General features: G+C 48.6%; 7 protein-coding genes across 7 annotated transcripts; 2 read left to right on the top strand and 5 right to left on the bottom strand.

Moving 5' to 3' along the window:
* Nucleotides 1–2,674: 2,674 nt before the first annotated feature.
* Nucleotides 2,675–4,095, bottom strand: LAJ45_03598 (uncharacterized protein; the record flags this gene model as incomplete). Its single annotated transcript, XM_046113183.1, has 3 exons — nt 2,675–3,570; nt 3,753–3,839; nt 4,065–4,095. The coding sequence occupies 3 exons, from the start codon at nt 4,093–4,095 to the stop codon at nt 2,675–2,677; spliced, it is 1,014 nt and encodes a 337-aa protein (XP_045973476.1).
* Nucleotides 4,096–5,611: 1,516 nt separating this feature from the next.
* On the top strand, nt 5,612–6,115 carry LAJ45_03599 (uncharacterized protein; the record flags this gene model as incomplete). The annotated part of the gene is made up of 1 exon (XM_046113184.1): nt 5,612–6,115. The coding sequence occupies one exon, from the start codon at nt 5,612–5,614 to the stop codon at nt 6,113–6,115; it is 504 nt and encodes a 167-aa protein (XP_045973477.1).
* Nucleotides 6,116–7,468: 1,353 nt separating this feature from the next.
* Nucleotides 7,469–8,047, top strand: LAJ45_03600 (uncharacterized protein; the record flags this gene model as incomplete). Its single annotated transcript, XM_046113185.1, has 1 exon — nt 7,469–8,047. One exon carries the CDS (start codon nt 7,469–7,471, stop codon nt 8,045–8,047), a length of 579 nt encoding a protein of 192 aa, XP_045973478.1.
* Nucleotides 8,048–15,729: 7,682 nt separating this feature from the next.
* Nucleotides 15,730–21,235, bottom strand: LAJ45_03601 (uncharacterized protein; the record flags this gene model as incomplete). The annotated part of the gene is made up of 3 exons (XM_046113186.1): nt 15,730–15,768; nt 15,844–20,565; nt 20,618–21,235. The coding sequence occupies 3 exons, from the start codon at nt 21,233–21,235 to the stop codon at nt 15,730–15,732; spliced, it is 5,379 nt and encodes a 1,792-aa protein (XP_045973479.1).
* A 3,678-nt stretch (nt 21,236–24,913) lies between these two features.
* LAJ45_03602 (uncharacterized protein) lies at nt 24,914–25,246 on the bottom strand (the record flags this gene model as incomplete). Its single annotated transcript, XM_046113187.1, has 1 exon — nt 24,914–25,246. The coding sequence occupies one exon, from the start codon at nt 25,244–25,246 to the stop codon at nt 24,914–24,916; it is 333 nt and encodes a 110-aa protein (XP_045973480.1).
* An 890-nt stretch (nt 25,247–26,136) lies between these two features.
* Nucleotides 26,137–26,681, bottom strand: LAJ45_03603 (uncharacterized protein; the record flags this gene model as incomplete). The annotated part of the gene is made up of 2 exons (XM_046113188.1): nt 26,137–26,147; nt 26,213–26,681. 2 exons carry the CDS (start codon nt 26,679–26,681, stop codon nt 26,137–26,139), a joined length of 480 nt encoding a protein of 159 aa, XP_045973481.1.
* Nucleotides 26,682–27,309: 628 nt separating this feature from the next.
* Nucleotides 27,310–27,655, bottom strand: LAJ45_03604 (uncharacterized protein; the record flags this gene model as incomplete). The annotated part of the gene is made up of 2 exons (XM_046113189.1): nt 27,310–27,447; nt 27,539–27,655. The coding sequence occupies 2 exons, from the start codon at nt 27,653–27,655 to the stop codon at nt 27,310–27,312; spliced, it is 255 nt and encodes an 84-aa protein (XP_045973482.1).
* Nucleotides 27,656–27,801: the final 146 nt, after the last annotated feature.

Consider the following 27,801-nt stretch of genomic DNA (forward strand, 5'->3'; position numbering starts at 1 on the left):
GGGTGGAGGGAAGTGTCTCGAGATGCCTTACTTCGTGCGGTCCATGACTTTGGATGCTCATGCAGAGCAGGATTATGACTGGTAGGCGGACTGGTCGAGGCGGATAATTGCTCACTCCACCTCAATCTGGGAACATTTCGGATATTCACACCGACAGCGGAAACACCAATCCCGCGGGATGAACTGCCCCCACTAGCCCTATGATCATACAACCACCAATCAGCTCCGGCAGTATAGGAGGGTTCTGGATGGATTACCTCGACAACATTCAACTCGCATACTCTCATGTCTTGCGCCCTCTCGAGGCGGACACCCCGAGCGTCAACATATCGTGGGCTACACCAGCCTTAAGCTAGAAAAATAGTCCAAGAAGGGAGGTGCTCACCAAAACAAGAAATGAAATAAATATCATCTTGAAGCCTATATATATACGTACTACGCTTTAGCTTCTTCCACAATTTGACGGCAGGCAGAGGAAGGTACGACTAAATTTAATGCCTATGTCATCTCATTATTACTCGGCCGGGTATCCAGAGGGAAGACTCGATATGCATGAGTTCAATCGTTGCTCTTGAGGACTTATGCACACTCGTGCCCTGCGAACTCAGATTATGCTGTGGTGTTGAGTTAATTGGCACTGCATCGAAAAGGAAACAATTCCAACCAGCACGAGGCCCGTCAGCCCGCCCACAATAGCAAATCGAAGAGGCCCTGTATGATCAAGCCAACCATCTCAACTGGGAGACTACAGACTTTAGTGTCCCTGATAAATATCTGTTGATATTTTCACAGGTTGCGTAACTGCTTTATTTGGACTCGATGGCATTTTCAGCCTCGTTGTCATAACCGCCGGGTAAATTCCTAGCCAATGATAACTATGTACCTACCACGACGTATTACTAATCACCCCTAGTCATCAATAGCTTCCTTCTACGTCGTCAGATTACCAGAGGAGCTCGTGGATCCATCGTTTTTCACCATTTTCTCTCACTCTAGGTGTTTCTAGCTAGAGAGACCCGGAGTGAAGACACTCGGGCCACACCCAGCCTCTTACGTTTCATCTCTTCCAACCACCGGCTAATATCTACAGAAGCCTATAGCTTCAGGATAGAAATCGATGTACGGCGTTGTATGATTTTTTGTTGCGCGAGCATAGTGTTCCAGGAAACTCGAGAAGCACTTGCAAATTCCACATCCAGGTACAACGTGGCCTCCGGTCTTGTAGCAACGACAACAACTTCGATTTCACCGCACAGGTATGGCTCGAGAGTCGGAGTCCCCTATACTTATCAACCTCCAGGCGCGTGTTTTTGCTGTGGCCTATCAAGCTACAAAAAAAGAGCCTTGAATTGCTTTAGCGTCGCTTCTGGGACCCATATTCCTGTGGCGTGCTGTGGCTTCCTCGTGGAGAAGATGATGTGCGTAGGGTTACTAGCGTAGGTAGGGGACTTGGATTCCCGCGCCATGAGAGAAAATCGGTAGTTAGCATTTTCATTCTTATAACGGGCATGCTGTTAAGCAGTGGTTGAATGATTTAAACTACAAATAAGATCGTGAGGCGCGCCCACTTCTCTTTGGCCTACCATAATCGTCTTGGAAGGACAACGTATCGCCAAGGCTCTTGGCATACCCTATGTTACACAAGCAACGTCAACTGCAACACGTCAAGTACGATCGAAGCTCGAGAAGAAACTTTTAGTTTTAGGCTGCTTCTAGTTCAAATCTAGTCGTTTGGAGGAACTGCGGACGGTTCTGGAGCGGTGACCCCACTTATGCATGGAACGGCGGGTATGGGTGTGTGCAGATGTGGCCAGGATCTTTCCGCAGCTCGGAGAAGCTAGACCTACAAACACCGCGAAATCCAGGTGGAATTATATTTGGGGTTCATAGATATACATATTGGGTAATTTCTGGACTATCTAAAATGGACAAGTGGATGTACCAGTATCAATGAATTGAGGAAGAGATGATGATCTTCAGGTGTTTTAGGGATTAACTAAATTGCTGCTTCTTGTATAGGCTTACACTGGAACAATATTGGCAAGTTGATTTTGTGGATTCGATATTTTTATATAGTGTATGAGGCCGGAAGTAGTTGGCGGTGCGCGGGTGGGAAAATGTAGAGAAATATTTCCAGTGAGGCTCCAAAGCCCACAGTGTAAACCGCAAGTTCTTCACCCAGTTCATCATTTATGATTATGATACTCGGATATTCTGTGGAAATCTCAATTCCAACTCCACGGAGCTTTCATTGAACTAGCTACATATTAGACACTCAGCGAGATACAAGCGCGACCCACCGAGAAACGACAAAATATAGGCTTATTCCTGTAGACTGATCCAACGAAACATTGTTCCAAAGGCCAATTCATGTTTATTTCCTTATTCTTAATTCTCATGATTTCGACACCCATAACCACCCAATAGGTATCCCACCATCAAATCAATTTCAACAGAATCGATTCCAACCCAACCAACTTTAACCCAATCAATTTTAATCTTATCAATTTCAATTAAATTAGTTTCAATTAAATTAATTTTAATCAAACCAATTTCAATCAAATCAAATCAAATCAAACTCATCCACCCAACCCCCTCAAATGACCTCCAGCAAACTTGACAGACCCCCTCAAACCCACTTAAACAAATCTTAATCCCGCAATCCACCATTGCATCAAACCCCAGCACATCCACCCCCATCAAGATGCACACCCTTCTCCTCCTCCCCTTCAAATCTAACACCACAAACGCACTCCACACTTTCCTTATGCATATTCGCCACATGCCTCCTCAGCGTAAACGGCCTCGTAAACAAGATTCCACACAGATTACACACCACCACTCCCTTACTGCGTCCGCCCCCATGCTTGCGCTTCTTCGCCGCGGGCTCGCCCTCGCCCTCATTTTCGCCACCATCAGTTGTGGCAGTAGCGGTGGTCGAACTAGAGGCAATTGTGGCAATAAATTCCACACGCCGGTGCTTCTTGTACGGCCCCCGCGGGTTGCGGTTTGGTTTCTTTTTTGTCGCTAGCGGAGCAGCCATCACCGTAGCACTAGGAGTAGGCTCGGTAGCGCCGTTGATAGCAGCGGCATTCACCTCTGCACCGACCAAAACAGATCCAACAACTATAGCGTTGTTTTCCTGAGCAACTGCCACACCGCCGCGCACCCACGCCGTCGCCGCCGCAAGCGCAATGGCTTGCTGTTTCTGTGCGGCCAGATTTACCGCAAGTTGTTTGCGGCGAGGCGGGGGGCAGAATGGGTAGATTGCGTAGTCCAGAACCTTGTAGAGATGTGGGTGGGGGACTGGGTGTGCTGGCGCTGTGACTGTGAGAGTCGTTATCGGAGAGCTCTGGGCTGGGGTCATGTGGGCTGCGGCGATGATGTTGGCTGTAGTGGTAGTGGGAGGGAGGATTGGCTGTGAGAGGAGATTGTAAAGGATAAGAGGGCCCGAGGGACGGCGGTCTATTTCTGCGATTTCGTGCAGGAGGCGGTTTGCAAGCTCTGTTTCGGAGACACTGGAGGGCCTTTGGGTGGTTTGGGCGTTGTTGGCTTTGGGAGGGAGTACGGCTAGTGGTGGGGCAAAAGATGTTAGCTTGGGTGTTTTTTAGTCTTTTGTGTAGCCTAGCCTGGTGTGTGATATAATTGTACAGGGCAGGGACGAGTGAAGCCGAGAAAGGCCTGGTCACGAGACTCGGAGCTTGGGTTATGGGATGAAATGGGAAGCATAAGTGGAACGGGGAAGAACAAACAGAGCTGACTTCCGGACATAATCTTATCCGGTTCTTTAAAACTATAGCTAGATGTTCCGCTGCCGCCCTTGACCTGACGGGAGCGTTCTAGCTTCGGTGTTAGTTATCTCTGCGAGTGGGGGAATCGGTTCTTAGACTTTTCATTAATCCTAGTTCGGCGGTGAGAGAAGAATCGATACTGGACTTGTAGGGACGCTGAGTAATCTTCAGGGGCTGGCTTGGAAGCATGGGAGCTGCGTATTTATTGCTATTAGTTCATGGAAATAGGGAAGTAGAATTATGTACTAAGGAGGGGGTGCTCGATCGAGTTACCGGTGCGGCAGATCTTCGCGGCCGAATTCATTTTGCATGGGAAGAATAAATATTTGGTGGTGAATGAGAATATTTAGTGATGAATAAGAGATGTTCTGTGACGAAAGGCAATCCTGAGAAGAGGGGTGTGGGAATTGAGTGAGAGAAAAAAGCCGGTCGCCCAGCCCGAGGAGGGCGAAAGCTCTACTGGCGGCCACACCGAGACGATCAGATAACATCCCATTTCTGAGTGACTACAAGAAGCGTACGCACTTGTGCTTAGATGCCCTGCTCAGGGAATGCATTGTTTGTGCGGGCCAGCTTAGCTTCAGGAGATAGCGAGTGATATATTGTGATTAATTGCGGGCCGGTGACAAGCGAACTCGGTTATAGATGGCTTGGGAATTGAATTGGAGGTTATAACAACATCAGCACTTGCTATTCCAAAGGATCCGGTGAGGTTTGCGATTGTATGTTTATCGGTAGCTATGCATATATGGCCATTACGGGCGATAATACGTACATTTTGCATCTCAGGACCTCTTACCTTACGAAAGAGAATTGCGTACAGGACAGGGGCGAGGAGAAGATATTTCTCAAAAAAAGACATAGTGTTTGGTTGCAACATATTCGGTAGTATGGTATCTAGATCTTGATTACTTAGGCACTGTCCAACAAATGTGATCCCTCTCGCCACCCCCGGCCGTTAAGAATGGTGGTTAATGAGACCACCGGAATTGTTTTTTTCTCGGAGTTTTGTAGGCAGCGGACCTCGTCCGGCGCGAGGACTGGGGGGCGGTTGCTAAAATGTCATATTTGGAGACTTCTGCGTAGGCTCATGAGTCTAGGCAACTTCATGGGATTCTTCTTTGGACTCATTATCAATAATACATGCTACTATGTGTTCCATTTGAATATATTGGTAGATATAGACCACCTGTACTAAATATATTTATGAACAGATAGGAGAAGGTTATGAGTTAGATGAGATGATTATCTGGCCCGAAGTCACGGTATAAGCTGAGCTATGTGGTATGATGATCTGGCCGGAGGGCCACAACTATAAATGAATCTGCCTCACGGACTCCGACAGTGTAGTGTCTAATACCGTTTTTTGAGAATTGGTGGTTAGAAAAAAGCCTCTCAAGGATTTTCCTAAATGGACTAACACGGGGAGGATACCATATATTGGTAGCTGCAGTCGACGGAGTCTAGGAACTTTTTCAACTCGCTCCCACACTTCCGCCAATCCTAAATTAGATCTAGTTTTGATTTTAGAGAAATTGTTTTTCTTGATAGCTTTTAGCTGTTAGTAAATTGGATACTACTCTTGGAATTGCACTTGCCTTGGGTAGATAATAATATAATGTGCCACCAGCAACCACACCCCTTAACCCCTGCATTCCCGATCACTATAAATACCACACCACACTACACCTCCCTCTTCACTCTCATGTAACACAACAGCGATTTATCTCAACAACCAAATACCTTGCAAATCCTTCACAACCAGCTCCTCTTCAAATCCCCACAGCCTTCTTTTTTTTCTTCAGGTCTCTACAGCAACAATGGCCCCCCTCGACCTCTACAACCATGTCGCAACCGAGACACCCTCCATTCGCCCTAAGCCTGCTGATGCTCCCCCACCGGCTGAAACACCGATGAAGACGCTTCTCAACCGCCTCTTCACCCTCACTGTGGGCACTCCCCGTCCACCAACACCAATGGAGCTGGACACTCCCGTCGCCACCAAAATCACCCCCGTCCTTGCACGCCTCGTGCTCTCCCCCGAGACCAAGACGCCGACTAGAAAGTTGTTTGGGATGTTCTCGGCGGATAAAATGGTGAAGAATAGTTTCAAGAAGGAGAAGGAGCTGGCAAGGATCAAGAGGGAGAGGGAGGAGGCGAGGTGCTTCTGTATGACTTGTAAGGGCGGGAGGTGGGGGGGAGTGTATTGCTGTGCGGTGACGGTGGTCGAGTTTATGGATTTCGAGTACGCGAAGGGGAATGGGAAGGGCGGGAAATGTGGGTGTGTGATGTGTAAAGGCGAGTGGAGTGAGGGTGAAGAGTAGTGGGTGTGGGTGTGCCAGGGTGAGGCTTGAAGGGGGAGGTTCGTGGATTGATAACGGAGGAGAAGAGCTTTCATTGGTGGCTTTGATAACTTTTCTGTCTTCATATCTGGGACATGGGAATCGGAAGATAGCAACGGTTATTGCCTCTTCAAATGGTGGTGTGCTGATAGTCGCGAATAAGCTTTTACCACTATCACACGCAAGTGAAATTGTAGTTACTTTACTTTATTACATAAATATCACGCTGATTGAAATTACGAGATGGATGTGAATTTCTGGACTCACCTTTGCCATGTGTTATGTACAAAATCTATCACGATCTATTGCTGCTCCAGGGCTGTAGGTTTCAATCCTGCCAACTAACGAGAGGCGAGGGAAAGGAGGCTGCAGCAGGCCAAAATGGTAGGATATTAATTTTAACTCAATATACACGCAAAGACAATACCTAATTATAATAGCAATTTCATGATGATTTAAATAATTAGTCCTGGGCGGGATAAACATCATGCGAGTTTATGAAGCCCGGGATACCATATGACAGGGAGGTCCTCCACCTCATCACAATTGCACCGTCTATCAATGCACTAACACCTCGGAGGTCGCCAATAAATTCGACGAGAGAGATAAAACGGCTCTTTATGCATATGGTTGTGTTAGCTGACATCCATGTATCCTCATACATGCGGGAAGACAGAGTGAGTTCACTTCCTGCATACCTCATGACATATCTCTACATTTATGCCTTGATTGAATATCATAAGGTGTATGTCAATAGCTGAGTAACCTGCAGAAACCTGTCAATTCTATTCTGGTTTTTCATAATTCCTTACAACTATAGCTATTGGCCCTGTGACATCCCAATTGGCAACCCCTCATGTCTCCAGACCCAATCTTTGCAAAGCTCTCACCTATAGAATTAAGTATGCTATTCCCAGTCTACCTGTCAGTCATCCCAGCATGAGAGCTCGCACTTCCGGGAGGAAATAAGCTTTTAAACGTTTGCGCAACTGACAAACTTCTTCTACCTCGTGATGTCTCACGAAGCTATGTGCGACACGAAGACAGCCTTTAGCTTCCAATTGGCCAACTAGACCGCCGGTTTCTGTACTACCCTCCGTAGAAGAGAGCACCTGATTTTCATATGGGAGATCTTGATTGGCGTGCACTGTGGGACTTCAATCGGCCATCAATATTTGGCAAGCAGGCTTGCTATGTTCCTTAAATACTCCCCGATCCCCAGAGCATACAGCATCTCCAACTTCGACCACACTCTCCTCCTTCCAAATCCCAGCCTGTAACAACCACAACCAGTTTTATAATACCCAGATCATACTTCTAGCAGAACCACCCACCATGAGCAACCGCCGCCATCACCACACGGAGGACAGACACGACTCTCACCGTCGCAGTTCCAGCCGCCACCGCACCCCTCCCCGAGTTGTCTTCGCCCAGCACCAACATCCGAGGCACCGGCCCAATCAAGTGGATCCCGTCGACAGCCTCGCCTTCCGCAATGCCCTTCTCCGTGCCTGCGCCCGCTTCAAGGACGTCCTCGACCGCGTGCAAAAGGAGGGAGTCTGGCCAGATGCGCAACGGTACAATAGCGTTGTGGAGAGGGTAACATACTACGCTTTAAAGCTCTCCGCCGACGACTGTAGGGAGGAGCTGAAGAAGGAGGATACGCAAAAGGCGATGATGTGGTCGAAACATCTCCTTCAGATGAATGAGTTGTTGAGGAATCAGTCTCATGAAAGGCGGAACATGCGGAATAGGTATAACCACCGTGGTCATGAGGGGCAGGGAGAAGGCAGTAGTGGGAATTGGGCTGACAATGGGTGGACACGGGTACAGGGATATCAAGGCGACACGCCGCACGTGAGGCTGGTGAAGGTGGAGACTATGCCAGAGGGATTCATACCGCCAGGATATTAGCCAGTTCCAGACTTGATGGAGGTAAGGGGGTTCTAATACGTTGTATGGTGAATTGACATGGGTGCGGGGAAGGGGGATCAAGAAGTGCTGCGGGAAGAGCTGTTATGTGCTGGTTGAGATGGAGTTGCCACTTTTTTATCCTTATTTTGTTTTCAATTCTGATTCCCATTGATTGTTCTTTTCATGCTCTGATTTATGTTCAGGTGCATGTCATCTTTTTTGTGTGTCGGGGTCCGAACGCAGTATTTGTGTTAATGTATTCCGTCGAAATAATAATTACAATGAATTCAAATCATCTGCTTGTTTACTAAGATGCTTTCCTCTAATGATTGAACTTGGTTCCCATCATTTATATATATATACTCGCAAGAGAGAGTTAGCTGGCCGGAAAACCCCTAGCGCGGAAGCCAGGAATCTACACCACCGGCACCCCCAGGATGTCTTGGGGCGAGTTGTTAGAAACAGAACCAGACTCCGCAGTTAAACAGCTCTATTTGCTGGAAGATAAATTTAATCAACCTGAAGACTCCATAACTACCAGTAGGTTACAAAATGAAATAGTGGGTGTATGGACAAGTTGAGGATTCCGAGTGATGATCCATGACGGTAAACTCCCAAAGCCAGGGCTTCAGATCAACCACTTGTAGGTATTATTTCCTCCTATAGAAACCTGCACTTGACCAATAATCGGAGGGATATTATCTGCAACCACGTTTCTACTCTAGCTATCTATTCATTGTTGCCGAGACTGTACTGCCAAGCCAACAGAATTGACACCCTAAAAAAGATCTGCCAATCCGTGCGACAAGAAAAAAAGACATCGCCAATGAACACCTTCAGGTTGTTGCTGGTCGTGGTCTCGTTGCCAGGTGTGTGGGGGGTGCGGTCGCGGTTTGAGGGTTTGGGTGCGGGGGTGCGGGTGGTGGTGGTTGGATTAAACGGGTCTAACTTGGGTAACACCTACATGTATGTATTATGGGTTTCCAAAATTAACCGGACACTGCGTTACAACCAAATATTGTATGGGAATGCGATTCAACATCGCCTTGCAACACAACCACAGCTGGAAAAGCCAAGAGTTGTTATATCTGTGATTCTCTATGCTTGTATTATCTCAGATTTTAATATGGGCTCAATCGTAGGTATTTGAAAGTTAATTATTGTGGCCTATTTGGTTTGGGTGGTTGCAACAGAGCGTTCGGTTAATTTTGGAAACCCGTAATACTTTGCCATCTTGCTTCATGGCGTCTCACTCAACCTTCACATCTAACTAGAATGTCATCTAGCTGGCAATAGTTCCTTCTGGAGAAACCCATACTCAACAAGAGATGAAACACTCGCATCGTTTGACCTTCGGTTCGTTTCCTACAAAATGCTACCTAGTTACCGAGGAGAGCACTCCCGAAGCCCATTCGACAACGCCCCCCGCCGTCATCCTATCAGAGCCAGACACAACTATCATCCTGATAAAAGCAAAAGGATAATAAGGCTCGGCCCCGGGTTTGAACCGGGGACCTCTCGCATACAACTCAGAGTGTGACCCTAAGCGAGAATCATACCACTAGACCAGCCGAGCTCGTTTCCGATGCCCGCGTGCTGAATTTTGACCCACGGCCTCACTCTCCGCATTTAAAACAAAAGAGGTGAAAAAACAAATCAACGATGATGGTTTCGTTTTAGTTGTGAATTGAACCCCGATCTAGTCGGTGAGAGCGACTGATGCTAACCATTACACCACAACGGATCGTTCCGATAGTACCCGGTTTCTTTCACAAAGAAAAATGACACTGGATGTCTTGACCGAAACAGTTTCGGCCTCCGAGAAAGATGAACAAACCCAGTGCTGCAGTCAACAAAGAATAGCAAACATTCCCTGTCGTTATCATTCTAAAGTTTGAAGCGCAGAAGAACAAATTCCCTTTAAGGTGTACCCTGATTGCCGAAAGGTAACGTATTCGAGAAGGTTTCGCTTGTAAAAATGTTTTCTATGAAGGCGTTTATTCTATACCTTGCTCACGGTTAACCTTGCACAGGGTTGGATAATTCGTAAAGTGGAGAGCAGAAGGCTGCGTGACGGCCAGTATGAGTGCCAGAGGCTGCTGTGGTAAACAGTTGGTGCCTTGATCCGATATTTTTCCCCTGACCTTTTTTTCTTCACTAAATTCTTCTATTTCTCTTCCCAAGCCTATGCCGAAGTAACTCATCATTTCTGGTGGTCCCGGCCTTATTTATATACTAGATTTGCATGTACTCTAAAAGCGATTGAAAGAAATCTTCGATCTTACCGCGGGAGGAAGACCTCGCTTAAAGGTGTCTTCTCAAATCGGAGGTCAGAACGGTGAGAGCCTAGATTGGTTCGGTCTTTGGTTTCGCTGCTACCCACGGCGGCCCGTCGGTCGGGTGTCACGCGCCAGATACCGAGGGTGGCATTTATGGGGCGGATAAGCGAGCCTGATCCGCTGGGGCGAACTTTCAAGAGCGAAAGGTTATGTGCCTGTTTGTTGTTTTGTTCAACTCTGTTGTGTTCCTGCAGCGCCTGCAAGCAATGAGGCTCTGCGCAAACTGCCGACGATTCCTAAAAACACCAACGTCATAAAATGACACCGGTCTATTTTTCCGTTATTTCTTTGCCCATTTTCTTTCATTTCTTCTGGTCATATTATGCAGGGTACACAACTCCACAGTATTTCCGGCATATTTCGGTTTCTAGAACTCTCCCTGAAGGTCTGCTGAAAGAATTTCACAGTTATAAAAACAGAGCGAAGGATGGAAATAAATGGAGAATCGTCAGCCACAATAATGCACCCCGACTGCACTCCATACTTTAACCTTAGTAATTTTGTATGTGTTTGGGCACATATTTCGGTGAGTCCCTCGGATGCTCGGGTCTCTTATGGAGATTTAATCTCGGAAGTCTTGCTTACCGATGGTTTCGCTAATCCTTTCTAATCGTTATAGGGACGGGTGTATAAGCGACGGAGGCTGTAGTGGAGTACAGATATACCTACCTCATGGCAGCAAAAGCTAACGCCCGCTGAAAGAGCCTCGCTTGTTCTTTATCACTTCTATTCCTGTACAAGGATTTCCAATCCTATGGAGTCAAGAAGGTGGGGTGTGTGTGGAGTCATCAGATATTCTGGACCTATTAAAGGCCTTTTTTTTATCTTGGATAACCAGCCCCTTATAAAGGCCTTCGGCGGAGAGGGGACAGAACTCTCCTCAATATATATATATATATTACAGAGTTCTAGAAATGCTACGTTGCTTTGATGATGACGATGGCGATGGCGATGACAATAAATTTAAAAGGAAACCTGAATTGATTTTCGTTCGTCAAAGCTCATTAAAAAAATCACAAGCTGCAAATGGCTGATATCACATAGTGTCTTTTAAAATCAATTTGTAATTAAAAGTCTGCTACTCGTGTACTGCAAACCCCCTTCTAATAGCCAAAAATCCAGTTCTTGCCGCGCGCATCTCCGACACCCCATTTTCCAACAAAGCAGCCACCAAACCTTTTCTGCTGTTTCTCATGGCTTCGGGTATACTATTTGTCAGCTATTGGAGCTCCACAGAATTAATGTCCACATACACCCACCTCTACTGGCAGTAAAACCTGAACGGAAGTAGATCCCACGGGTGTCCTGGAACCGCCCGGAAGCACTGGAAGGCCCACAGCAATCACTGTGGGTTTGGCGCGGCTCCGTTCAGTGCCCGCACCTCGGTTCTTTATCTTTGTTGCCCCAGCCGTCGAGCTCTTGTCCCTGTTGCTCACGGTAGTCGTTGTAATTGACCTCGATATCGTCTTGATCGCTATGCTCGGTGATGCTGATGTCGATTCGCGCGGCTACAAACCCAGTGAGGAAAAGAACGGAAAGGACGGAGAGAAGCTTCTTTTTGAGGTTGGGGTGGGATCTTGTTGGGTCTGATGGGTTTGGATGTGAAGGCTGGGTGAGAGCTGGTGATGAGGAGATGAGGAGATGAGGAAAGCGGTGGGGTTATAATCGAGTACTTATACTCGACGAAATATGTGGAGACATACTAATCTAAAGAAAAACAATTTCCATCATTCCTTTCCTATGCAAGAATCTCAAGAGTTTCTCGACAGTTCTAACTATCACCTCCTGACGTGGTCGATCTGCATATGACGGTATTAGCGCACTCCGAAACCTTCGATCGCAGTATCTGACTTAGGGCTCTCACCATATCTCAATTTCTTAAGGCCAATCTGTACGTAATAGTACAGGATCTCTAGATCTCTATATGAATCTCCTCTAGGTGAGTTGTTATGCTGGCCTTGGAAAGAGGAGAGTTCACTTGTGCCTGAACTTGTCATACGAAGGCTGGGGGCATGAGCGATATGATTCATTCCTACTTCTAGACTCAAATTGACTCGGGAAAGATTCTCGGGGAGCCCTGATCTCTTTCCGATTAAGTGCTGCGGGACCAAATACAAATATCAGACATTGAACCGCAAGAGATCTTGGCGAAAGACTCTTTTGTCCGATAGATTTTAGTATAACCCCATGCATACCTAAAATGTGTAATGATTGATATGCAAGTCATGGTCTAGGAACCCTTACCGGTTGGTTAAGCTCCAACTTCCGGTACTCCTGATCGATACCTGGCCTTCGTGCATTGCTTATATGAAAAGTGACTGTGATTATAGAATAGAAGCATGGGGCCATCCCTGAATCGAAGAAGCTTTGGTGATCTATGCTTATACACCACCAACCTCTGGTCTTATCACTCCTCACCATGCTCATTCAATTTTTGTCAGACATCTAAGGTTAATCTAAACCTTGTTTGATACGAACTACATTTCATCCCCTCTCCCGTAACATTACTCCTTTGTTGTCATACTTAACCCAAACACCACACACTCTAAACTTGGATATCCACACCATATCCGATGCAAGGGTATATGGATAGCGGAACAATAGGTGCTGAGACTATGTTTCAAGCCTTTTAGATTTAAATGCGGTTTTACGTTTCTTCTTACCCCGCACAATTACAACACCAGAAGCGAAATATAACGTTAATTCAACACCTCCTTGCGGATATCTGCAGACCCCTGTGGAACTCAATCGGGGCTTCGATCGCGCAAGTACTTGTATCGTGTCCTACACAGTAGCCAAATGGGTATATGCGTTGAAGAGCTTAGCTCTGTAGTTTACCCAACAATGCAATGTTTCTGGTGGTATCTGTGGCACCAGGACGTGGTATGTGGTAGTGCCTGGCAAGGAGATCTGGAAGGATAAGGAAAGATCTTGAGATCTTTCCGGAAGGAAATGGCGGGGTGTTTGCATAGGCTGGGTAGGGGCCCGAGAAGGAGATTAAGTATGGCTCCGAGAAGGACCTGACGAGATACTAGATCTAATTAGCACTAAATATATATCTCAATCCCAGATCTAGCGTACCCCACCCAGGTAAGTGTACAACCTCTTCCGCCTTGCTTCTGCGGCTGCCGGAGTAGGTAGGGACTTCCGTGAGCGAATCCAACTCCCCAAAACAACAAACTTCGCTCGTTGCTGCGTAAGATATTGTCGGGTATCAAAAATAACAGATCACCTCAAGACAACGTCGAAATCCACTTCAGGCCAGAATACCTCAATAATCAGGAGAGCAACCGAGCAACTTAAAGTATGCTAAACGGAGTTAGATGCTTGAAAAGAATGGAATTACCCTTCTGACATCGAAAGTCTCCATGTGAGGTTTCTTCGCAGGACGGTTTTAGTTGCTACGAGTCTCACGAGGGTGCCAGTGATCGGCTATTTTTGATACCCGACAATACCTCTATGTTTGAGAAATTACACATTTAGGTTTATTATACCCTCTTTTGGGGGTTCGGTTGGTCACTCACACATATATCTTGTACTATAGCTCATGAACACCTCGCTCATTAGCATCACAACCACACATCGCATGACGTGGCACTCGTCGTCTTACCGGCACTAATTCTTTCTGCCAACTGGATCCCCAAAGCCTAAGAGTTCCGCGAAGAAGGCAATCGCCCCCGGGGGTCCTACCGCCTGGTACAGCGAGTCGAGGTTTCTGTACTGGACCTGTTAGCATGCAGCCAATCTAAGAAGGGTCATTCCTCATAATCGCTCTCCGCGCAGGCTCAGTATTCAAGTTATATATGAGACTAAAACAGAATAAAAATAATTAGACGATACGGAAAAGGATACGGTATCCGAACACAGGCGGAGTGCGGCATAGGAGCATGCGGGGATCACCGGCGCGAGTACCGATCTTCTCAGCGAGGTAGATCGCTTTCTAGAGCTAATTCTTCAACTGGGGTCTCTGAGGTGATGAACAAGGAAATAGGAAGCAGCTTGAACAAAGGGAGCTGGAGATAGGTGCGGTCAGTTAAGGGCGGAGGGATAGGCTAGTATACACTTTGTAGTCGCCGGAGGGTTTCAATTTATATTGTCGTGTTCTTTGGTTTTTTGTTACGTGTTTCTTTGCTTTGTAATAGGAATGGTCACGAGACAGGTGGCCTCGAGAGAACATGCAAGTTGGTTTAGACATCTGGGGACGGACAGGATAACGAGACCCAAACATGTCCCTGCATACATTGAAGGACAAAATGTTCGGCTAGGTCTGGCCCACCACTAGTCCCCCCCATCCCACTCCGTCAAGATTCCGAGTGATATCTTGTGCCCGGGTCCGCTGCTAGCGAAGTGGGTATTCACTTCAAGAGCTGCTATACGGCATAGATTTTCATTAAATACAAGTAATAAACATTTAACAAAGCTTTCTGAACTTAATGCACGCTGAAGTGTAAATATACGTAGGAAATTTAAGAACGCCAGAACTCGAGTGATAACCCATGAAGCTAGTTTAATTATAGCTAATTTAGCCTATCCTATCTTTTATCAATTTTAAGATCCCTATATTTCCCCCGCTACAGTTATTGTCACAAAATATCGTATTATGTCCCAGTGGTTATTAACTAGCGCACCATGGATGGGTTCCGGAAACACGGGTTATAATATATGACCGAGACTACTTGCATGAGATCATAAACCTCAAAGGTACCATGCGGCACGAGTTGTAATCGGTATAAACCCAAGAAGGTTTGAGAAAACAGGTTTGTATTGTTTTGGGAGATAATTTGGGCGGGTGAAGTCCCGACTCCCGAGTGATAATCTATGAAGCTAATTCGAGTTCTCAATTAAGTAGCAGGACTCTAGCTAGAGCTAATTTCACGCAATACCTAGAACTAAACTTTTAATAACTCAACCTATATCACCAGCCAAAAGAAAAACCCAAAAACCCCATAGCCTACTTCCCCGGCCAGGACCCCCCCACAAAATCCCCGCACTGCACCACCAAACCCAATACCAAATGAAACAACGTCAACATGCTGCAAAATAAGGGGGGGAAAACGAGAAGAGAAATTTAAAGACCATCGAAATTCCTGGGGAGATGGTATCTTATTACAGCCGCAGTATACTTCTATATCAACCGAATTTCTAAAACCGACATAGAAAACACCCAGAGCAGAAACGCCATGCACGAGATCCAAGACCCGACTCCCTAGAAACCATTCAAATGCAGAAACTATGTACCACCTCTTCTTCCAGCCCAAAAGGCCAATTTCCAAGACTATTTCCAAAGAACTATCACTCGCACCAAATTTGGAGACCAATAGGTAAGTTGCGCGTCCGGAGATGCTACTCATCGTCATCGTCATCCAGGCAGATCGGATCCTCCTACAACACCAGAAGACATTAGCACCCCCATAAACCCCTCCTTACACAAATTCCACCTTAAAAGAAAATACATACCTTAACACACCCCCTCCCCGCCACTACAATCACCACTCCCTGCATCATCTTCCACCCCTCCAACCACCCCTCCGACAACGCGCTCCCCTCCGCCAACTCCTCCACCTTTACCTCCAACGCTCTCTGTGTCACTCCCCGTGCTCCCGCACCCACAACACTATCATACCACCCCTTTAATCTCCTCTCCAGCAACACTGTACCCGCTGCCGGCTCTCTAACATACGCCGGTGTCCCCCGAATCCTCGAACCACTCTCATTCTCATACCTCCCATCACTCGTCCGATATCCTACACTCGCCACCACCTCCTCCGGCGCCCTCGTCTGCCTCCATCTCTCCCACTCACCAACGACGGCATGCGTTCCCGCCTGTGCCGGCGTATCGCGGAAGTCTGTGTGCAGCGGTGAGAACGCCAGAAGCGTTGCAGCGTGTGTTACTGACGCGGTAGTGGGGGTGCGAGTTCTTGCTGGTGTAAGGGGGGAAGGCTGGAGTGAGCGGGCGTGCTGGCGGAGCGTGAGCGTGTTGATAAGGCGGGACTGGAAGGGGCTAGGTTGGCTGTTCGAAGGACGGTTCCAGGTGAAATCTGGAAAGGTGGCGGTTTCGGTGTTCGGTTTGGGAAGGAAGACGGTGTCCGGCTGTTCCTCCTGCGGGGCCACATTGATCTTTTTTGTAGTCGGCTTACCCCACGCAATGTAACGCAGGGTGGCAGAGTTTGAGTTAAGCTCTGAAGCGAAGGCAGGTTTAGTTTTCCTGGCGGGCCCGCTGTTTTCTGAACTACTGGAGCTTAGAGCAGCCCTCTTCCTTTTTCCCCCTCTCTCCAAAATCTCGCCCTCCTCGTCTTCCTCGTCTTCATCCTCCTCATCGTCTTCCTCGTCATCATCGCTTTCCGACTTCTGAACTTCACTCTCATCCTCCGGAGAACTATCTCCCCCCGTCCGGTCCACCACAACCCTCTCCAACTCAACCTCCACCGTCGGATCAAAGCCGTCAAGGTATCTCGACACATCCGCATGAATCGAGCTCTCCAGTCCTTGTGGCCTTCTCTCCACCGCCGCTGCTCTCACTGGGCGGGCGTCATCCACTTCATCCAGTTTGCCCTTTCGAGGATTATGATCGATGCCGGACAAAACTGGCGAACGGACTTCGGCCACCTGGGAGGGTAGGTAGTCGTTCAGGTCTACAACCAGAGATCCACTCTCATCGTCCGAGAGATCCTCAACATATGCCTCCATTGCACGACGTCTGCGTGGGATAGTGGTCTCATTGTTGTCTTGGTTCACTCCATGCTCGGTAGAGGTGTGACGGTGCTCGGTGGCGGTGACCTTTATCAGAATGGGGGGTTCGGTAGCAAAATCCTTTCGTTCCTCGTCCATCTGTTTGTAACCGCTGCCCAGAGCTCCCATGGGGTGTCTGCTATGACCCGAAATATCGTCGACTTGTCGGAACATTATACCCTGGCCTCCTGAAAGAATAATGTAACCGCGCCCCCCATCTGGAGGCTCTTCAGCAGGAGTAGTGCCGTGTTTAATTTCAGCACTAACACTTCCATCTCTCATCGGGGCTTCGGCTGGCGGACTTGCTTTTTCCTCTGCAACTGAAACATAGACACCCTCCGGCGCATCTTCCTCCTCACTCGTAACCTCACCCGAAGGAAGATAGTTCTCCATGCCCACCAACGTCGGCATCCCAGTCACAGTCGCAGTCCCAAAGAGCTCCAGTATGTCCGAACTAACGCTGTTTCCGTCGTTACCATTGTCTGCGGGGGTGTCTCCACAGGGAGTGATGGGGATCTTGTCGTCTTGGTTGTGAACGAGGGGCTGGCTGGCATGTCTAAGGATGGTGTCATGATTCTCATCATCCTCAACGGCTACAGGTGGGCCATATGTAAACAGTGCTGGTGCCTGTCTTTCATCTTCTGCCATAAAACCACCAGCAACGGCAGTCCCTTCCTCCCCAACTCCCTCCATCTCCGGTACCGCATCAGGAACTGACCAACCGCCCTCGGAGACAGTTGTATCACCCTGCATATCCCAATCTATCTCTATCTCCTCACCATCATCGTCCTCGTTGGCTTGGCTTTGTATAGCCGGTCCCAAGGCTGGGTTGAGAGCGGAGCGAGCGTTATCAGGCACGGACCATCCGCTCTCCGACACTGTCGTATCGCCCTGCATATCCCAATCAATCTCCCTCTCCTCACCAGCATCGTCGTCGTTGGCTTGGCCTGGTCTGATCTGTTCCAAAGCTGTGTTGCGAGCAGCGTGAGCGTTATCAGGCAAAGACCATCCCCCCTCCGACACCGTCGTATCGCCAAGGCTGCTCCAGTCGTCATCACCGTCATAGTCCCGGGATACTGCTGCATCCTGGGATGCGTGGTCTTCGGCGTTGATGGTGGGCTGAAGTCTGATCTGGTCCAGTACGCCACGGATGGTGTTTCTTACAACTTGCGTATTTTCCTCCTGCAGTGCTGCAGGTGTTTGTGCATTGACCTCAGTTTGCGGAATATCGCCACTGCTGTTGAGGGTCGCGTGGGATTGGGACACAGAACGCAGGCCCGTACTTCTGGCGTGCTGAACCTCCTCGGCGTTCCTGAAGTGCCTACCAGGTGTGTGGTCGACCCCATAGTGTGCAATCATCAATGCAGCCTGACTCTCCCTCATTATTTCGCCCTCCACCACACCAACCCTCTCATCGATGGCTCTATTCTCCACCGGTTTACGTCTCGGCTCCTCACTCATCCTCTGCATCTCCGTCTGCCTCTGTCTTTCCTGTACCTCCCTCTGCCTCTCCATTTCCTGTGCCTCCTCTTGTAGACTCTGCTGCTGGCGTAGTATCTGGTATACTGGTTCGTTTTGCCTGTCTACAACAGAAATAGAAACAGGAGGAGAACGAAGGCGGTGACTAACATTCTGCGCAATACTGTGCGGTGGGATGGCTGGTGTGAGACCACGGGGCAAGGTAGTATCGGGCATGGCATCTGCAGCAATTGATGGCGACCCATGAGCAAGGAGAACCTCATCATCCAAGTCTGTGTCAAGATCCATATCCATCTCAACATCCGACGTATCCCCCTCCGAGTGCGGCACCACTCTCTCATCCGGACCCCACCGCCCCGGGGTACTATACTCAACCTGAGAATCTAGGATGGGTATATCACCCTCGCCATCTAGCACCGTAGAACTGCACTCCTTTTCGACGACGAGAGACTGGGCCTCTAAAGGTTGCGGTGTGTTGCTTTGTGTACCGTTTCCTTTGCTTGATCGACGCGTTGGGCTTAAATTACTGGTAGTAGTAAGAATAGGAGTAAGAGTAGTACGGAGTGATGTAGGAGTTGGACTCTCCGTGATCGTAGAAAACTCCGAAAGCGTGCTCGACTCCACCGCACTACCTCCATAACCTTCAACAGTACCGACACTCTCCGGAGTAACAACGACAGGACTTTCCCCTCTACCAACAGGCTGAGAGAGCGGGCTTGATATAGCCGTCGTAGCTTCGCTGGTATTACTGCTTCCCCCCACCCTACTAACCCTCAAAAGCTCCTGCAAAAGCTGGTTCGACGCCGCATCTACAATCTCATGGATTCTCTCAACGCTAGTAACGAGCACACCATGTGTGGGGATGTCATGATCTTCATCTGAGAGTGTAGGTTCAGCGAGTGGGTTGGGGTCTTCGCCCATGGTGATGTCATGATCGACATCTTGTTTTTTTTCCGGTGTGGAGATAGGTTTATGGTCCACCATTTCTTCGTCCCCGTCTTCACAGGTGGCGTCCTTATCTTCAGAAGCATCGTCGGAATATGAGGAGGTATCATCCTTCACCACCCGCCTACCTCTATCTCTACCACCGCCTCCATCACCACCACCAGTAGCAACCACACTAGACCCCGCATCCCGGAATACACAGACTATCGTATCCTCCATCCAATCCTCCGATCCCCCATGTTCACCCTGTACCTTCACTTTCTTTTCCTTTTTCTCCTCCTTTTCCTCTTCTTCACTCTCACTCTCACTCTCTTCCTCATTATCCGCATCACCCTCCGAATCCTCATCACCACTCTCATCATCGGACTTAGTCTCAAATGTTGTCGAGCGCCTACTCCGCATATTATATCTCCCAGTTGGTTCTAGACGCTTGGACTTTGCTGTCCAACCGGTTGTGTTAGCGTGTTGCTTGCCTTCCGATTGTGATCTTGTGGTGGCCCTCCTAAGAGGGTTTGGGGTGCGAAATCCCGAAGTCGTGGATCCGGGGCGTGGGGTGGGCGTGTGTTTGCGTTTCAGCTCTGCGTTGACGCTGATGGGCTTTCTTGCGGGGCTGGAGGGGGTGTTAGATCTGGTTCTTGTGCTGCTGCTGGGTGTGCCAGGTGGGGTAGAGGCAGGACTGTGCTCACTTGGGGCGGTGGTCTGCTTGGCCGAGAAGCGTGTGTTCCTTCTTGAGGAACGGATTTGTTCGCTCTCTGCACAGCTCTCCCCACCACCATTCGCTTCGGTGTTGGCTTCGCTGGATTCAGTGGTCTCCTCACTCTCATCCCAGCTCTCGCCTTTCTCACTAACTGTCCATCCGCCCGTCACACCTGTCGTATTCTCCAATCCCAGGACCTTCATCTTCGCCTCATGTCTCGCACACTTGGCCGCAGGGATTGTCAAACAACTCCTCCACTCGACCTCCTCATAAACCTCCTCCCTCGCCACAATCTCCTCCCACCTCCTCCTCGTCCTCTCCTTCCTCATCTTCCCACCATCCACCCCCCCATTCAAGTTCAACCCATCCAGCACCTCCCACCCCTCCCCACCCCCATCCCCCCCTCCTCCTCATCCACCATCCCCCCAGCACCTCCCCCACATTCACATCCCCCCTCATCTCCATCCCCACCCTCTGCATCCACACCATACACTCCGCGACTCCTGGCACCGCCCCGGTCGCCCCTTTCCTCGCCAACGCCCAGTCCCTAATCCTCGCCGCCATATTATACCCCACCTTTGTATTCGCACTCCTGCCTACAACCTCACCGCCGCCTATCACCGCTGCAATCACCTCGAGCGGTAACTGCCGCCCACCGTGCGTGTATGCGAACCATGCGCGGAGCTGCTGGTTCGTGGGGCGGTAGCCCGTGCGTGCGTAGTCGGCGCGGAAGAACGTGTAGAGGTCGGACTTTTCGGTGGCGGGGAGGTAGTAGATTTGGGTGGCTAGGACGGTGGTGGAGAGAGGGGCGTTTGGGTCGAGGGTGTTGGGGGTGGTAGAGGTGAGGGCAGTGGGGTCGTTGGTTATGATAACGCGTGGGATGGGAGGGGGCCGGGGAGGCGCGGGGACGGCGACAGAGATGAGGACAGGGGGGGGCGGGCGTTTGATGCGGGTGGACCGCCGAGGGGGGTCCAGGGGAGAGGGGGGGTGGCGCTTCATGTAGAGTGTGTGTGTGTGTAACAGCGGTTGTTTTGGGTAACTGGGTTTTTATTAGTGGTTATAAATATAAGAGATTGGGAAGGTAAAGTTACCAAGATATTTCTAGATCGCCGATAGGTTTTATAAGTACTTGTTATCTGTGATGAAACCTTTGGTAGAGAGAATTCAGATGTGTCGTTGTAGAGATTAGTGGGGGTGATGAGGTTGGTGGGAAGAAGTGTTGGTGAAGTGGGGTTGGTGACGGTGGTCAATCTCGGCGTTTTGAATTTCGAACGCGGAGGACACGTCCCGACGTGAAAGGATTCAACCCGTGGTGGCAGAAGAAGAAATAGTGTTTTTCGTTTAAATAAAGGACCATGAACCTGGCCAACAGAACTCTTTTAATTTGGCAACTCCGGGCGTTTTGCTGTCACCGATGTACGGAAACAGAAACACTTTGGGAGGGGTTTTGTTGTGTCTTCAACCCCGTCCTCAAATAGGATTGAAGGGAGGAGAGACACCCTGCTTAGAACTTTTTTCATCTACGTTTTTGCATACATGAATCCCACAACTCAGGCTTAAACATAAAACATCCACTCAGAACGTTATCCCCTATCACCCCCACAATTCACTTCGAAGCGTTCACACAACCAGAAGAAACAACACCTCCTTCAACCCCCACCACATACAGTATGTCTCTGTTCACACCTGCTCCAATCAAAACAAATAGTCTAAAACAACGAACTGTAGTGTAGTGGCCCATCACCACCTATCACTCCGCCACAGCCGATCACTCGCGAATCGAGTGATAATCAATGTCTACGCTAGGCTGCTTTGATGCAACGGTATAGGCGTGATGGTAATAGCGCTCACGTAACGTAGTTTTTATACGCCTTGGAGAGCGAGATAGATATGGTTGACGTGGTTTTAGCCACGGAACCGATGGGATGTGTCTAGACACGTTTATTAATTTAATGGTAATATTTATTAGGGGTACATCGTGCTGTCGGATCAGTCTCTTGGAGGGATGGAGTATAAAACCATTCAAGGATGACAAATGTTATAAGCTCTGTTGCGGTTTTGGGGTGTACAGAGCCTACGTTGGCCTAGGTCAAGAAAGAGTAGCTCACCAACAGGTCGTGATACGACTCGGGCGGTGATATATAATAGGCATGTAGGTCACAATAGAGCTAGCTAGAGGTACGGGCGGCATCGTGGTTTACAACCCAACGGCGCAAGGAAACCAAGGCAGTAATATTTAACAATCCCTCCAGGCTCGTTGTTATCAGTGTGTAGTTTAGCGTTCCTACTTCAATTTTCTATTATTGTTGACCCCGTGGGGCAATATTATACGTGCTCTTGTCCACGTCTCAGCCGGCCTTCATTACAAGATTACAAAAACCTAGGTAGTTTTATATTGCGAATCAAGTGGATTCACCAGAGCCAAGATACGCACCCACACCAACAATCGGCCAAGTGTCCACAGCAAGCGCGATACAAACACCCACTAACCTCCCCCTCACAACCACACCACCAGGTGATAAGCCTTACTCCCACAACCACTCTCAAAGCCCCCCGACCTCCAAGCTGTTGGCGACGCTAGTTACCTCCACCATGCCTGCCGCTCACCTCCCCCCCCCCCCCCCACCGCCTACACTGCCTACCTCCCATGCATCTTCACAACCCGAATCACGCGGAATTGTTCACGATAGGTATCAGTTGCCGAGTTATACCTTGATGCTGAGGAAGTTGAGGAGGGAGTTGGCGGGGGATGTGGGGGGGATTAGGTATGGTGGGGTGGGGTTTGCGTGGGTTGAGGTGTGCTTCCCCTGTGCTGTACGTACGTGTATAGAGCTGTCCAAGCGTTTGCTCTCAATTTTCTAACCGAGTGTTACAGATGACTAGGGGTGGTAGCGAATACACCGCAAACACGACTCAACAGATCTCACCATATTCTTCTTGTCGTGAAGGTTTGAGGAACTACCCAGCTTCTTAAGTGCTAGGTTAAAAAGTAGGGAATACAAAAAAAGGATAAGGTTGTCTGCATTCAGAAAACCAGGTCTCACTGTCGTTTCATTGCGCGTACGTTGGTGAACATCAGGGACAATCTTCTATTGGCCAGGCCGTAGGTCTGGATGTACTGGAGTAGAATCAAAGCACATGATTCAATAACATCAAGACGTAACAAGACAAGTAGGAAAATGTAGTAGAAACTCTTTTACAACCCACAAAAAATGGTGACAACCACGTATCATCAAGACAAACAAAAGTGCTTGTCGGCTTTCACCGTACTGATAACAGGTAGCAAAGACTGTAAAAACCAGAGTGCGTACGTACTTTATATATGGTCGAGTTTATGAGCCGATACGTCACACATGCACATGACAGGTGGCAGAATGGCATATACTCTGGATGTGGGAATATCTGGAGTCGTGTATGCATTGGAACTGTAAGATTTATGTAGCTGCGCTGGATAAGAAGTACACATAATGATAATAAAGCATATCTACTGGAGGTAACGAAATGAACACAGAACAATCAGGTATGTAACTTACAATGAATCGACTCCGATTCCCGCGCCTGATGCCAAGCTTCTCCACAGTCCCCTGATCCCATAATGCCGGAGCAGTAGGAACACCTCATACAAAGTACGAACACTGTATCAAGAGTAGATACTCACCCCAATCACTCTTGGTGTATAGTTCTGTGAGACCAGGGTTCTCAACGATAATGCGGTGCGGTGATATGTACCGATAAAATTATCTGGCGGTACAGTGGGTAAAATACGATATGATCATCTTTGATAATAGTGAGTACGATATGGGATCCTTCCTCTATCGATAATATCATGATAGAGTCCTGGCGCACAAATCAACAGCCTATGCACCTTTCCTTGCTGGAATATAACCTTCCGTCCAATTTTCGTATTAATAAATTCAACCAAAAAATAGAAGAAAAAAAACTATTTTCGCATCATGATCCATCACGTGTTTCAAATGTGATATACCACAGTTAGTACAATAAGAAGTTCGCCAAATATTATGCAGTTCGATCATGATCTGAACACATCGCAGGCGGTGCAGTATGGCACGAAAATCACACCGATTCGTATCATTGAGAACCCTGTGTTAGACTAGTGTAATGACGTCAGAAACGTTGTGCAATATAAACCGGATCTTATTCACACGGTTGATCAACTTTCCCAATTTTGTTGAAAATAAAAAACCGTTACAACTGTTTGAAATTGTGAATCTAGACAATTGCAAAATAATCTTTATTGTTTAGCTTGTATCTAGAACCTCCAAAGCTAGGTAGATAATTGGCCGTCCGCCATTTCCTCCCACTTTCACTGCAGAGGAAACCTATGAACACGACGACGAGATCTTTTCTTTCTTGTCGACTGAGGCATATCTGTCGTCACTGACCATCGCCAAAGCTAGGTTAGTAAATTGACAAAACTGAGTATTAGGATAGCATAGCACAGGACAGCCCACCTTCACTCCCGCCACCCCTAAGCCCTCCCCACCCGATCCTCACGCGCTTCCCTAATGTCCCTCTTCACATCCTCGGGCACACGGGCAAGCTCCCTTCTCCACAACTTACCCATCACCCCAACCAATACTTAATTCCAAGCATACTACCAATCTCGTCGATAATAGCCCCCGTTAGCTCGAATCCCTCCCCGAGGCTCTCCGTCCTCTAGTTATATCTGAGCCCGACTAGCTTACGCTGGGAGCGCTCAAGTCTGAACTTCATCAAGGCGGTGGTGCTAGCGAGGGCGGTTAGATTGCAACTATACAAGGAGGTGAGGAAGGTAGCGTAGCCGGAGGGGGTCATGAGGAGGGTGGGGGCGTCGGAGGGGGTGGCGCGGCCGAGGGCGGTAGGGGAAGGCATGGCAATGACCTGCGCGGCGTTGACAGCGCCGGCGGCGAGGTGGGCCGTAACAGGCGCTGTGGCAGGTAGGTGGGTAACGGGAGCATCAGTTGCGGCAGGTTCGATGATTGCAATGTGGGCGTATCGATGGGTCGACATGGTGGGAGTTGGTGGGTTTTGTTTGTGTAAACCTTGCAACAGGAAAGACGGTTTGCCTTGGTGGGTTTTGTGTGTTGGTTACAAGGAGGTGGGAGAGTTTAGCGGTATTTATATCGAAAAAAGTGGCTTTCACATTTCGAAACAGGATCACTTCTTGGCGCGTTTGCGTACCTTGGCTGTCTGAATACACTCAATTCGCATTGTGGTGTCGTTGTGTCAGGGCAGGAAAGTCTCGAAGGATCATGTCGTTGAGGTGTTCGACCTCCCGGTATGGAGGGTTTCCAACGGTCACCCGCTCTACGAAACAAACCGGTTTAGTTAACATTCTGGCTTAGTTTTTGTCTTTGAGCTAATTTTGTTTGGATGATCACAATCAAAAGCTGGTCGAAATGTAGGTACCCGTCACATAGATGACACATTTCTTGACCTTGACCGGTTTTGGGCGGTCTCAAATGCACCTAGTAAACAAAGCAACGGACTCTGAAAACACATTTTAGTTTATGAATCTTCAAACCAAACAAAGAACGGTTCTGGTTCTAAAACTAGTTTCGAAAACCAATATTCAGCTCAGTTCAGTTCAGTTAAGTTGGAGATATAATTAAGTTCAGTTCGGTAAGGTATGGCCTCCAAATACAACCGGTTTCAACCGTTGGAATCACCGCAGTTATATGTCTGTTTTATTGCTTTAACCTTAGTATTGGTTGAAAATGAAAACCGTTCGAAACACGATTGTTCTAGACAAGGCGACTTTGTATTTTTTACTTTCTATCTAGAACCTCCACGCTAGCTACTTGACAATTTCCTATTTCCCCCCACTTTCACTGCTGGGAAAACCTTTAAACACTACGGCGAGATGTTTTTATTCATGTCGACTCAGGCATATCTGGTCGTCACTCATCATCTGCAGAACCCAGTTAATAAATTTACAAATATAGACGTCAGGACAGCACAGAACACATAGCATACCTGACTTTACCCCCAGCAGATCTAGAGTTAAGCCCTCTCCGCCTTCCGCCACCGCCGCCGCAGTCTGACGGCCCATTTCCATCTTGAGCTCCTCCCCCGCGCCCGCAAACTCCCTCTTCCACAACTTCAAGATTATCTTATTCTTCTTGATGCAGTACTCCGCATCGCACATATCACCAATCCTGTTAACGATATCCTGCGACATTCGGACTCCCTCCTCGAGGCTCTCCTCCTCCCAGTTATAGCCGAGCTCGACAAGGGAGCCCTGCGCGCGCGCAAGTGCTTCCTTGTAACGGGTGGTGGAGGCCATGGATTTGGTGATTGTGGTTGTGTACATCGAGGCAAGGGCGGCGGTGTAAGTGGAGGGGTACATGTTGGGGAGGTAGTGGATGCTGTGGAAGTGCGCGGCGAGACGGTGCACCGCGTTGCGCTGGGCAAACCGGAGAAGGGCAGAAACAGGCTGAGCCATGGTGGGCTGGAGTGTTGCGGAGGGGCGTTGGGCGCGGTAGACGGGTGGCGGTGAGTAAGTTCGTTATTTCAAGTTTGCAAAGAGAAAGAGGTTTATCTTGGTGGGTTTGGTGTGTTGGTGATGTAGTGGTGGTGGATTAATGGTATTTATATAGAAAACAAGCCCTTTGAAGATTCACTTCTTGGCGTGTTTGCATATCTTGGCTCTTGTGAATACCCTCAATTCACAACATGATTTCGTTGTGCCAGGGCGGGAAGGATGATGTCGTTGAGTTTTCTTCTTCCCCCTGGTATCATGAGTTATTGGTCTGTTTTATTGCTTACAATTGAGTTTTGTTGAAAATAAATACAACCGTTGGAAACACAATTGGTCTAGACAAAGTGATCTTTAATCTTTACTTCCTATCTATAACCTCCAACCCAGCTACTTGACAATTTCCTATTTCCCCCCACTTTCATTGCTGAAGAAACCTTTAAACACGACGGCGAGATGTTTTTATTCGTATCGAGTGAGGCCATATCTTTTCGTCACTAATCACCCGAAAACCCAAGTTAATAAGTTGACAATTATACACGTCAGGACAGCACAGCACACAACACATAACATACCTCAATTCACGTCACCAGGGCTAGGCCCTCCCCGGCTGCCCCTCTGCCGCCGCAGCCCGACGCTTAAACTCTCTCTCGACCCTCGCCTCCACTCCCGCCAACTCCTTCTTCCACAGCTTCACCATCAGCTTATCCCTCTTGAGGTAAAACTGCTCACGCTACATAATATTAACCTCATCGATGATACCCTGCGACATATTGACGCCCCCCCCCGGGGCGCTCCCTCCTTCAGTTGTAACCCAGCCCGACAAGGGTTCTCTGCGCACAGGCGAGGCCTTCATTGCACTTTGCGGTGGAGGCAGCGTACTGGACGAGCTTGGTTGTGTACGCGGAGGTAAGGAGGGTGCGGTAGGCGGCGGCGGTCATGATGAGGGGGCAGTGGTCGGCGGGGGTAGTGCGGCCGGGGACAGCGGGGGGTGAGTAGCGAGATGGTGGGCCACGTTGCACTGAGCGGCGGCGTAGTGGGCGGCGACTGGCTGGGGCGTAGCGGGGTGGGTAGCAGCGGGATTAGC

Source organism: Morchella importuna (genome assembly GCF_003444635.1).
Source record: "Morchella importuna strain M04M26 chromosome Unknown Morimp01GS008, whole genome shotgun sequence".
Taxonomy (NCBI): Eukaryota; Fungi; Ascomycota; class Pezizomycetes; order Pezizales; family Morchellaceae; genus Morchella; species Morchella importuna.